This window comes from Aethalodelphis obliquidens, unplaced genomic scaffold (genome assembly GCF_003676395.1).
Source record: "Aethalodelphis obliquidens isolate GAN/ISIS:26980383/991018 unplaced genomic scaffold, ASM367639v1 scaffold65, whole genome shotgun sequence".
NCBI lineage: Eukaryota > Metazoa > Chordata > Mammalia > Artiodactyla > Delphinidae > Aethalodelphis > Aethalodelphis obliquidens.
In genome coordinates this window covers 4,809,840-4,822,460 of record NW_020838009.1, presented here as the reverse complement: position 1 = coordinate 4,822,460, position 12,621 = coordinate 4,809,840, and the positions used below count along the sequence as shown (strand labels likewise).

Here is a 12,621-nt window from a genome sequence, read left to right as displayed (position 1 = left end):
AGAACTTCAACATTTACCAGTCCAACTGTTGGGGACCCAGCTTAGTGAACAAAGACCTTTACCCCCATCTCGCCAGATGATTACCCAGCCAAGGGTAGTACCAGCGAGGCACCACGGGGGCAGGTCAAACCCAGCAAGACCCTACCCGCAGCCCAGTTTGAGATGGGTGAGGAAGGTAGCTTTCAATTCTCACCCAGCAGAGGGGAAAGTGAGGCACAGAGGAATGAAGGGCCTGTCTGAGGCTACCCAGCAGTTGGTCCAGTTCAGGGACCCTGATCAACCTCACCGCTGCAGGAGGGGCCTGCCAGGAAAGGAGGAAGGCCAACTGGTGCTTTCCTTTTCTGCCTGGATGCCGCTAAGTCCTCCCCCCCCCCCCCCCCACCCCCCCCCCCGGGTGAGACTGGGGCTGGGTCCTCGTCTCTACAACACAAACTCCCAGGGCCGCCTGGGGGCCGGGCAACCATCCCCCCGCCCCGCCCTGCCCCACGCTTCTGCTGCCCGCGCAGGCCAGCTGCCCAGAGTACACCTCCGTCCCCTCCCCCAGCCCCTCCGTGTCCCCCTCCCCCCCAGTGCTGCAGTTCACCTGCTGAACCTCAGCAGCCGTCTTCCCAGGGCTCTGAGAGAGCAGGAAAAACTGCCCCATCCGGGATGGAGTCACGCCTGAAAAGCAATCGAGGTCATTCCTGAGGGATCCAGCAGGTCACCCGCCCCGCCCCCCCCCCCGCCGGAACCTGGGAACCCCCTGGGATTGCACCCAGCAGGCAGAGCCTGTAGTGGGAAGAGGCAGGTTCAGCCGTACTGCCTTGACCAAACCCCTTCACCTCTCTGAGCCTGTTTCCTGTCTGTGAAATGGGAACACCAGCACCTTCCCCCTGGGGCAACCGTGAGGATTAAGAGATGAGGTCTGTCCCATGCTGAATGCATTCCATGCACACGAGCTGCTGTTTGTGTTATCATGTATATATCACCTGTTCCCAACCCGGCCCTGAGCTGTGGGCCCTGCCTGCAGGCGGTAGGAGCGTGGTCAGGGCTGCTGGGAGCCTCCCGCCCCCCAAGTTTACACCTGAGGCTGACCAAGCGCCCAGGTGGGGTGGAAAGGACACTGGGTTTAGCGTCAGGAGGCATCAAATGAGTCATTTCCCATCTCTGAGTCTCAGCTTCATCCATAAACTCTCTGGACCTGGGTGAGGAGGACGTCAGAGGTGCTGGTGACACCGAGCCCGTGCGGGGGACAGAGAGAGGTTTCTCAGAAGCCTGCAGGTCAGGAAGACCCGCAGCGTCACGGGTCAGCTGCTGCTGCTGGCCAGAGGGATACAAAGAGGGAGCATCAGGCAGGCCTACCGCGCCACCACAGTCCCTGCCCCCCTCCCGGAACAGGACACTTGGGCCTATAGACACCTGGCCACAGCCCATTGAACTACCCGGCCCCTTTGGCGTGGCCTCCTCTCAAACCTGCCCACTCAGAGGACCAGCCCGGCGGTCAGGGAGCATGAGGATGAGGGAGCCGTTGCTGCCCCGCTGAACCCCAGGAGACGGGGGACCCCCAGGCCTGGACCGGCAGCCAGGCCTACACTGACCGTTTGTTTTCATCCCCTCCCTGGCCCTCCCCCCAGGTCATTGGAGCTCTTGTTCGCCAGTGGCCAGAACAACAAGCTCCTGTACGGCGACCCCCCCAAGTCGCCACGCGCCACCCGCAAGTTCTCCTCACCCCCACCCCTGTCCATCACCAAGACATCATCCCCGAGCCGCCGGCGGAAGCTCTCCCTAAACATCCCCATCATCACAGGCGGCAAGGCCCTGGACCTGGCCGCCCTCAGCTGCAACTCCAACGGCTACACCAGCATGTACTCGGCCATGTCGCCCTTCAGCAAGGCCACGCTGGACACCAGCAAGCTGTACGTGTCCAGCAGCTTCGCCAGCAAGATTCCAGATGAGGGCGATATGAGCACTGAGAAGCCCGAAGAATCCTCCGCTCCCAGCAAACAGAGTGAGTGGATGTGAGGGCCAAGCCGCCCCTTGCTCACGGGCCCACTGAGCCGGCCCAGCCCCACCGGGAGGCTGGGGAGTCCTGGCCAGATGGTGGTGGCAGTGCAGAGCCTGGGTCGGGGAGGGGCAGGCAGAGATGCCCAGGAAGTGGGATGAGTGTCCCTCCCGCTGCCCTGATGACAGCTTCCTCTTGCATCCTTGTATCTGTCCGTCTCTGCAGTGGACGTGTCCTGGGCCAGGCCCCAGTCAGGGCCTAGGAGAGAAGAGGGCATCAGATGGGGCTCCTGCAGGCCGGGGTTCACGGTGTGGCTGAGGAACAGGACCAGACACGGAAACAGGGGCGCCTGACGCATGTGGTGTTAGAGGGGCGCTTGAGGGACCCCGAGCACGGAGTGGGGACGCCGTCGGGAGAGCCTGAGAAGGCTTCCTGGAGGACCTGTTAGATCTAGATTTGTCACCAGGAGGAAGGGAGAACATTCTAGACAAAGGGAATGGAGTGGGCAAGACTGAGAAGCAAGGAAAAGCGTTGTGTGTTCAGGCAACACCGGGAAACTCAGCACACCTGGAACACCGGGTGTGGGGCAGTGGCCGGAGGTGGTGCCGGGCAGGCTCGGCCCTCCCTGCTCTCAGAAGCCCACCCATTCTAGAATGGCATTTGCTGGGAGGCTTGTCTGACTGTGTCTTAGGCTGGGTCAGCCCACATCCTGGGTGACGCCAGCCTTGTCTTGGTTAGCACACATGTGCATACATACACACAGGCGTGTACACACACGAACACACAACCCTGGGCTGGATGGAAGCCCCAGCCTTCGAGGAGGAGGCCTTTGAAAAACATTTTAAGATGGTCGGAAGTTCTGTCCTCTGAGTTGAGAAGAGGGAAGTCAGCAGGACGACCAGCAGACGGCAAAGCCGGGGAGGGGTCAAGCCCCCAGGAGCTTCCGGTACCAAGTGACATTTACTGCGGCGCATACAGTAAATAGGGGACAGGCGCAGCCGAAAGTCAGTAACCAGTGTAACAGCCGACCAGAGAGCCCCAGATGCCGTCCCGCAGGAGCGGAGGACGGAGCCCCTGGCAGGGCAACGTCAAGGGGCCAGAACTCCATCTGCCACAGCCTGCAGTGAGTCCAGGCCTGATGCGTGACAAGATGTGATGCGAGACGGTCCTGAGAAGTCATCTCATCTCATCTCACACTTTTTTCTTTTTTTAAAAAATATTTATTTATTTTATTTATTGATTTTTTGGCTGCACTGAGTCTTCGTTGCTGCACTTGGGCTTTCTCCAGTTGCGGCGAGCAGGGGCTACTCTTCGTTGCGGTGCACGGGCTTCTCATTGTCATGGCTTCTCTTGTTGCGGAGCACAGGCTCTAGGCGTGCGGGCTTCAGTAGTTGTGGCACACGGGCTCAGTAGTTGTGGCTCGTGGGCTCTAGGGCACAGGCTCAGTAGTTGTGGCTTGCGGGCTCTAGAGCACAGACTCAGTAGTTGTGGTGCACAGGCTTAGTTGCTCCGCGGCATGTAGGATCTTCCCGGACCAGGGATCGAACCCGTGTCCCTTGCATTGGCAGGTGGATTTTTAACCACTGTGCCACCAGGGAAGCCCCTCGTACCGGGCTTCTTGACCAGTGATCCAGGTGACCCTGAACCTGTCTAACTGTGCACCAGAGTTTGTGTGTGTGTGTGTGTGTGTGTGTGTGTGTGTGTGCATGCACACATATGGACATTCTTTTCTAAAGAGGAGACCTATAGCTTTCTTTGGCTTCTCACAAAGGTCAGGTGTAACTCCACTTACTTTCTAGTTGGGGAAACTGAGGACCAGAGAGGTGAAGAGTTTTCGACCAAGATCTCACCACGCCAGAGCTGGACTTTTGATATAATTCATCTGCTTTCCCCGAAGTGTGAAAACCATGAGTCTCCGAAGATTCAGGGGGACTGTCCAAGCCAGGACACTTTTGATAGTGACCGGGTGCGTGGGACAAGAGGTATAAAGCAGGATTTTATATCCTGGACGGTCACCCTAACTAAGATGCTTCACACGGACACCAAAAAAGCGGGGCGTGGGGTAGTACCTTGCTACCCAAAGTGTGGTCCGTGGACCAGCCTCGCGGGCATCACCCCTCCCGGGCCCCACCCCAGACCTCTGAACCAGAATCTGTATTCTAACAAGATCCCCAGGTGTGCACATTAAGGTTTGAGGAGCCCTGGCAGAGCAAAAGCCACCTTGCAGATTGACAGGTCCATCAGCAAGTAAAAGGTCTGATGGGGCCCCGTGGCAAATGAAGATGTTAAACTGTCCTCAACAGGTATATGCCAAACCTACTCCGTTTGCCTCATTAGATTCTAGACCGGCATGTAAAAGTCATGGACGATTTGAGAAACATCAAATCGTTTCCTTCTTTTCTCCCAGGCTCAGAAGTCTCCATGAGGGAAGAGTCAGATAATGATCAAAACCAGAGTGACGAAGGTGACACTGAGACATCACCAACCAAATCGCCAACAACACCAAAATCGGTCAAAAGCAAAAATTCCTCAGGTATAATCCACCGACCCGAAACCACAGGTCAATTCCAGAGGACATGTACCATCCAGGTGGGGAGAAGGTGGCGGGTCAGGCTGAGGAAAGGCCAGTGGGGGTCACGCCTGCTGTTTTATAAGTGACTCCTAAGTGCAGGAACCCAGCTGCACTTCACGACCCCGGGGGGCTGCAACACTGGCTGGTAAATCCTGCTTTTCAACTCAGCAGAATCACTCCCCTGACCTCAGACAAGACTACCTAACCCACCCAACGCAGATGGGCAGGAAGGCCCAGCATTTGGCCTCATTCGTGGAAAGATCCAGGTTCAGAAGGTGTTTCCTGAGCTGCTGCTACATGTCAGGCTCTGGGCCAGACTCTTTAATAACATCCGACACCTTGCAGCGGGGCCGGGACATTCCTGTTTTTTCATCTAAGGGGAAAGTCTCCGAGAGGTTGTGGTGATGCCCACCCAAGTCTCAGACTCATGACCCTGGAGGGTTCTCGGGGAGCCGCTGGGTCTCTGGTTCCCGTTAAGCACTTCCCCACATACAGGGGGGCTCTGAGGTACCCAAAGGTGAGACATAAGCTTATGGAAGCCCCTGGTCCCACATACAAGGTGCAGCCTGAACCCCGAACTCCCCCAACCCCCCAGGCCCTCTGAGGAGACCCAGTAAGTCACAGGGTCACCCACCTGCAGAGAGAAACTACCCAGACACACTGCAGGCCTACCACAGCCCCTCAGGTACACGGAAGCAGATCTCACAGACAGCCAGATTCCAGAAATCAGCTTTGAGTTTTAAAGTCAGTCATTTGCGCCTCACTGCATAAGTGCTGTTACTTTCTCCTAAGGATGGATTGCTCTCCAGAGACTTACAAGCTGAAGCTTAAGGTTTCTGGAGTGAGATTCTGCTACTATTACTGCTAAAAAAATAATGATTATTATTAATTGCATTGATATTCCATGGCATATATATTGGGTCGGCCAAAAAATTCATTTGGGTTTTTCCATAAGATACAGCTTTTCACACAATACTAAGTACTTTCATCTGTGTTAACTCCTTTCATCTTTACATCCATCTTTTGAAGCAGGTGTTAATATCCCTATTATCCAGAGATTATTTTGACTCAGAGAGGTTAGGTAATTTACCCAAGGCCACACAGCTAGTACAGGGGGCGAAGACTCAGAGTGCGGTGCTCTTTCCACCCCACCGTGCCAGGGAGACCGTCAGTATGAGTTATCCATGTCAGACACTGGACAGGTTATGTGTTCATTCCAAATAGACTGAAAGGGAAGAAAACTCACAATGCTGTCCTCAAGCAGGGCTGTGCCCAGCTGGGCCTAAGAGGTAAAGGGTTTGGAGCTGCAGAGGGATGGAAGGGGTGGACGGTTGGTGGGACCTTCTCAACTCAGCAGGAGAAACAGAGGGGGGCAGGGGCTTTCCCTACTCTGAGGCAGCCCTGGGGTGACATGGCATGGCATGAGCGTGTCCCTTCCCGGGGACCCCAGCAGGGGAACAGACCCCGCTGCCACCGCCTGACAAGCCGTGGGTGCAGTGAGCACAGCCAGCCCGTCTTAGGCCCCTTCTAGCCTCAGGACCCCTGGTTTCCTGAGCCGAGGGCTGGACCAGGAAGAACTGACGAGTGGTTCCGTGCTCTCCACAGAGTTCCCACTCTTCTCTTATAACAATGGAGTTGTCATGACCTCCTGTCGCGAGCTGGACAGTAACCGCAGCGCCCTGTCAGCAGCCTCCGCCTTTGCTATAGCAACTGCAGGCGCCAATGAGGGCGCCCCAAACAAGGAGAAGTACCGGAGGATGTCCCTGGCTAGCGCAGGTACGGGGATCGCTCACGGCTGGTGACAACAGCGTGGCCCCAGGGGCTTGTCCTCCTTCGAATGTGGAGCGACTGCTGCCCCAGGCTTGTTGTGTGCCAAGCCTCCTGTCTGGAGGCCCCTTCCTCCCCACCCACCCCCTCTGCTACTCCAAACCTCTGCTCGGAGTCAAGCCCACTGCCCACGGGAAGCTCGGCCATCCCCACCGCCTCCCACTGCCACGACATTGGTCCTGCAGAGAAGGGGTCCCGGAGGGCTCTGATCCAGTGTGGCCCTGTCTGCAGAGGCTGCCAGACGCCTCCAGCCGCCCCTGAAAGGTGCCAAGGTCCGGGAGGGGCGGGTGTGTACGGACGGTGTCCACAGAGAAGTTGTGACATCCAGTCTCACTGGTCAGAACCTGGGATGGTTGTCGCATATTTTCTCATCCCCTGCCCATAGCCCACCCGCCAGCAGCCATGCGGGGCAGCCCGACTTCCCCAGATCTGGGGTCTGAGTCTGGACTAGAGGCCAGTTTTGTTTCTTATCCTCACGTCCCCACTCTTGCCTCTGCCACATGTGCCTCCAGGCTTTCCCCCCGACCAGAGGAACGGAGACAAGGAGTTTGTGATCCGCAGAGCGGCCACCAATCGCGTCCTGAATGTGCTCCGCCACTGGGTCTCCAAGCACTCTCAGGTGGGTGGGACTAACCCCGGGGCGGGCTGCTGGGAACCTGAGGCCACTGACCCCAGGAGCCAGCCACCCTGATGTTCTCGGGAGGCCCTGCTCAGATCCCCTACAGGGGGACCTAGGACATTCCAGGGGACGAGGGGCCTCTGCTCTCCACCTCTGTCTACAGCAGGGATACCTCCCAGAGCCTGGCCCAGGGGTGTAGCGGTCAAGATCAAGGGATGGTCCTTGATCTTGCCCAGTGCCTTCTACCTCTGGGTCTGGAGGTTCCACTGACGCCTGGCCAGGCAGCTAGGGAAGAGGGGGGTGAGGCGGCAACCTGCCGTGGGCAGGAGCCGAACCCTCAGCCTCCTCCTGTGGCCGGGCCGGGACCACCCCAGGGCAGCTGGAACAGTAGCCACAGCCACCCTCCCTTCTTCCCCCCAGGACTTTGAGACCAACGACGAGCTCAAATGCAAGGTGATCAGCTTCCTGGAGGAGGTCATGCACGACCCGGAGCTCCTGACCCAGGAGCGGAAGGCTGCAGCCAACATCATCAGGTAAGGGCTGAGGTCGGCCTGCTGGGATGGGGCCCTGCGCTCGGCCTCCGGACGGCTGGCCAGAGGCAGGGAGGCGAGGAGGGACAGTCCCAGGCCGAAGGACTGCCTCAGGCAGGTGTGCTGGGAGGATCTCGGGGCAGCCAGGCTCTCGAGTGGGCTATCCATGTGCAGTTCTCCCCTCTGCCTGCCCCCGTCAGGCCTTGAGCCCCTTGAGGCAAGAAGGGTGTCTGCTTCTCCATCCACACCCACTGCGAACACCTGTCTAGCCCATTGCCGTCCTGCGTGGTAGCCACTAGCGACATATAGGTGTGAAATCTCAATTAATTAAAATTAAATAAAATTTAACATTCAGTTCTGGGACTTTCTGGCGGTCCAGTGGTTAGGACTCCAAACTTTCACTGCAGGGGACTTGGGTTCCAACCCTTGTCAGGGAAGATCCCACATGCCACCCAGACCAAAAAAAAAAAGAATATCATTAAAAAAAAATAAATTAATAAAATTCAGCTCCTTGGTCACACGAGCCACAGGTGGCTGGTACCTCCGTACTGGGCAGCATAAAGAACATTCCCATCGTTGAGGAGGGTTCTGTTGAACAGCACCGGCAAGCCCCTGTTTCTAGGTGCTCAGGGAATGTCTGTTGAATTGAGTTAAATTGTCCCCAAACCTGTCCTTTTTCCTCCTGCCCCAGACTGCCTCTCCTGACGGAGGTCAGGGGTCAGGTGGCCCCACGTCCAAGCCCTGCTGGCTCAGACAGTGACTCGCTGTGTGACCTTGGCCAAGCCCCTTCTCTGAACCTCGTTTTTCTCCTCTGTAAAATGGGCAAACAGGGCTTCCCTGGTGGCGCAGTGGTTGAGAGTCCACCTGCCGATGCAGGGGACACGGGTTCGTGCCCCGGTCCGGGAAGATCCCACATGCCGGGGAGCAGCTGGGCCCGTGAGCCATGGCCGCTGAGCCTGCGCGTCCGGAGCCTGTTGCTCCGCAACAGGAGAGGCCACAGCAATGAGAGGCCCGCATACCGCAGAAAAAAAAAATAAAATGGACGAACAACACCCACTTCCAGGGCTGTGGTGAGGCTGTGGTGAGGTCATGCTGATGCCTCTGCAGGTCTTTCAGGGGTGTCGGGCGCAGGCCCCAGTCCACCCTCCGCTCCCATCCTGCTGACTCAGGCTGCCCTCTGGCCCTGTCCAGGTGCATGGGCTCTCGGTCAGGCCTCACCTCCCCACCTCTTGCCTGGCTCCGGCTGCCCCTCTCTGTCCTGCCGTCACGGTCTCTGACCCAGACTTGCAGCCACTTTCCTGCCGACAACCCAGTCTGCAGTCTTCCTCCAGCCAGACCATCCGCTTTGCTTTCCCAAGGCCCGTGCTGCAGGCCCCGTCGTTCCTGCAGGCTCAGCGTCCTAGAATCTCTTCCACACCTCCCTGCCTTCAGTACCTGCCCCCTAGACACACACGCACACACACGTATGCATACGCGCACACACACATGCACAGAGTCAGCCACCAGGTCCCCCAGGCACCTCTTCCTGGTTCCCGGGAGGCTTGCAGGGCTGTGCCAGGACCCTGAGCCTATCGGCCAAAGTCCCCCTCGGTCAGAAAGCTTGTGTGGGATGCTGCCGGGGTGCAGGGGAACGAGCCGGCTGTGCTGTTGGGCAGCCCTGGTGTGGACGGTGGACCCACCGAGCCCCAGCTGCGGGTCTGCAGGTGAGATTCCTCTGAGCCACTGCTTCCTCGGAGGGAGAGCGCCAGTGACTCAACCAGGCCCCGCAGCCTCCTGAGCGTCCCCCCAGCCCCAGCTTGGCTCTCAGGCCCATCCCTGGGATTCACGATTGCTGTCGGAACGAGGGCGCAGCACTTTGACCTGACTCCGAGGGTCCACCCTCATTCCCCACCACTGCTTGGGACCCACTCGACTGTACTCAGCAGCCCATCAGCGGCGTCCCACCTCCGGGCCTTTGGCCCCCACACTGCTGTCTCCCACCATCCTCCGTCTCTCCCGTTTGGGCGGCTTCCCAGCCCCTCCTGGCCTCTCTGATCCTCCAGTCCTGAAGCTCCTTCCCCTCCTTCCCCCCATCATCCCACAGGCACGCAGGAGCACGGACCACATGCCCAGCCCCGTGCCGGGTACCAGAGCTACAGGGACAAATCGGACATCACTCTGCCCTCAGGGGCTCCTGGCGGGTCTAGAGGTGGCGGTGGGGGGGGCGGGGGACAGGCACATACACAGCCGTTTCAACATGGGGAGCCTGAGGCTGAGACCACAGGAAGTCCCGGGGCTGAGGGAGCCCTAGGTGGGGACCTTGCCCAGCCAGGGAGCTGAATCCTGAAGACAGCCCATCAGAAAGTCAGTGACGGGCTTCCCTGGTGGCGCAGTGGTTGGGGGTCCGCCTGCCGATGCGGGGGTGTGGGTTTGTGCCCCCGTCCGGGAGGATCCTGCATGCCGCGGAGCGGCTGGGCCCGTGAGCCATGGCCGCTGAGCCTGCGCGTCTGGAGCCTGTGCTCCACGACGGGAGAGGCCACAACAGTGAGAGGCCCGCGTACTGCAAAAAAAAAAAAAGAAGAAGTCAGTGACAAGAAAGGGGAAAGGGGGCTCCTGGCGCACGAAATGGCAGAGCACAGACAGAGAGATGGGGGGCGCCGAGACCGTGGGGCCTTGCGCGATAGGGTAGGGGTGGTGCTGCCCCAAAGGCTGGGGGGACTGAGCACATGGGGCTCATTGTGCTTTCTCGTCCCATAGGACTCTGACCCAGGATGACCCGGGGGACAGCCAGATCACGCTGGAGGAGCTCACACAGACGGTGAGCCAGGCCTGCCCCCTTGCTCGCTGGCCAAGTCTGTCCTTCCCTGGCCTTCCGGCTCCCGGGATCCCCACCCAACAACCCCTTGATGGAGTTCAGTCACCCCCTGTATTGGTTTCCTAGAGCTGCCCTAACAAATACCCCAGACTGGTGACTTAAAATAACAGAATTTTATTCTCTCATAGTGCTGGAGGCCCGAAGTCTGAAATTAAGGTGTCGCTGGGGCCGTGCTCCATCCAAAGGTTCTAGGGAAGGACCCTTCTGGGCCTCTTCCGGCGTCTGGTAGCCCTGGTCATTGCTTGGCTTGTGGCAGTGAATCTCCCATCTCTGTCTCCATAATCACATGACCATCTTCTCCCTGGGTGTCCCTGCATCCTCTTCCCTCCGTGTATGTCTGTCCCTGTGTCCAAACTTCCCCGTCTTATAAAGACACCAGTCATACTGGATTAGGCCCACTCTTAATGACCTCATCTTACCTGAGCACATCTATAAAGACCTTATTTCCGAATAAGGTCACAGTCACAGGTACCAGGGTTTAGGACTTCAGCATATCTTTTTTTGGGTGGTGGGGAATTCAACCCATAACACCACCACCTCCATTTTCTTCATCCTCTGTCTCCCATCCCTCCCCTGACCCCTCAACTCTCTCTGGTCGCATTGTCCCTGGAAGGAGGAGGGTAGGAAGTCAAGCCTTCAGTGTATGAGCTGCCCCTCTGCGCTGGAGCTGTGCTACTGCCTTAAACACGCTTATCAATAGTGCTGCAAGTTTATATCATCATCCCCACCTTCCGGAGGAGGCAGCTGAGGCAGGGGTAGGGGGAGCGACCCAGCCCAGGTTATGCTAAGTGACGGAGCTGGTGTTCGCACTCAGAACTCACTGCACATGCCACACTGCCTCACCTGGAGGGGACAGGATGCAGTTGGCCACCTGCCTAGAAATGACCCTGGGCAGAGCTCACAGTAGCGTTCCATGTGGTGGAAGGGGACGATGGTCTGTGGGCTTCCAGGGCCTGGCTGGGCCCACTTTTATTTCCAGGTTGATGACGTGCCACCACGAGCCGCCCCAGAGCCCCAGGCCCCTGCCATCCACCACTGCAGCCAACGAAGCTCAAAGCCAACTCCGACCTCCCCGGAGGTGGAGCCCGTGCGGGCCCCTCGGCCCCCGCTGGCTTGCTTCTCAAGCTGGACGAGTGACGTCCATTCTGTCCCAAGTAGCCAGCGTGAGGACTTGGGCCTCTGGGTTCTGAGCCCGCTGCTCCCCTCTTGTCCCCTCTCCTGACTCCTGGAGCTCGTTCTCCCTGCTCGGGGTCGGGTGAGGCCATCCATGGAACACTGGCACCCTGCCTGCCCCTGGCCCCTGAGAGCAGCACTGCAGGACTGGCACCCCAGGAAGCCACATGTGCCCCCCGCAGGGAAGCTCAGGGGAGCAGCTACACTCTGCTCTTGTTTCCCAGTAGGGGCCCGACTGGAATGTTTGCCCCTCAAGAGCCTGAGGGCCTCTTGTTCCTTCATGAAGAGCTGAGGCTCTTCCAGAACAAAGCACTGCCCGCCGAACAGCCCCCGGCCCTGACCTGGTTCGCAGAGGCCAGAGGGCCTGCAAGGGGCACGTCCAGTGTGGAGGAGGCCCCACGGCCTCACCAGAGAGCAGAGGGCTTCCTGCTGTGACGGCTTTCCAAGCCTCTGCTGCCAGGCTCAGCCCTCACCTGGCCACGCCAGGAGGAAGCAGGGGGAGCCGCCCCTCCTCCTTGCCCAGCGCTCCTCCTCTGTGCCTCTCCACAGCGCTCAGTGCCCCCGGCCACTGGGCCACCCCACCCTGGCTCGCAGGCCACTCCCCAGGCCCAGCCTGGCCCTTGGTCCTGACAGTTCAGCCATCCTGGGCCTTCAGGAGCGGGCTGAGCTCCCCGCCTGCCGCCCCTGCTTCAGAGGCTGGGGGCTCCTCCCCATGAGCCTCCTGACCCCCAACACGGTGTCCCAGGAGGCACCTGCTGCTCTCGTCCCCACGTCCCCGCTGCCTTCCTGAGAACTTGTCCTCCCCTGTTGGCATCGTGTCCCTCACACCCGGGCTCCTGCATCTGGGCTTCTGCACAGAGCATTCCTGGCCCAGGGTGACTGTGTCGGGGGATGCATGGACCCTCACCACACACACACACATGCACACACACCACACACACACACCACACACACCACACACCACCACACACCACCACACACACACCACACACCACCACACACACACCACACACACACACACCACACACACACCACACACACCACACACACACACCACACACACAC

The 12,621-nt window shown here is 58.9% G+C and overlaps 1 protein-coding gene across 1 annotated transcript in view; it reads left to right on the top strand.

The window, feature by feature from the left end:
* The window catches only part of RASGRF1 (Ras protein specific guanine nucleotide releasing factor 1), a 105,368-nt gene that overhangs the window by 69,612 nt on the left and 23,135 nt on the right, over positions 1 to 12,621 (top strand). Inside the window, exons 15-20 of the mRNA XM_027089263.1 lie at positions 1,614 to 1,987; positions 4,389 to 4,514; positions 6,159 to 6,329; positions 6,893 to 6,999; positions 7,420 to 7,532; positions 10,266 to 10,326. Of these exons, the coding sequence (XP_026945064.1) occupies positions 1,614 to 1,987; positions 4,389 to 4,514; positions 6,159 to 6,329; positions 6,893 to 6,999; positions 7,420 to 7,532; positions 10,266 to 10,326 (952 nt within the window). The remainder of the gene's footprint in view (positions 1 to 1,613; positions 1,988 to 4,388; positions 4,515 to 6,158; positions 6,330 to 6,892; positions 7,000 to 7,419; positions 7,533 to 10,265; positions 10,327 to 12,621) is intronic.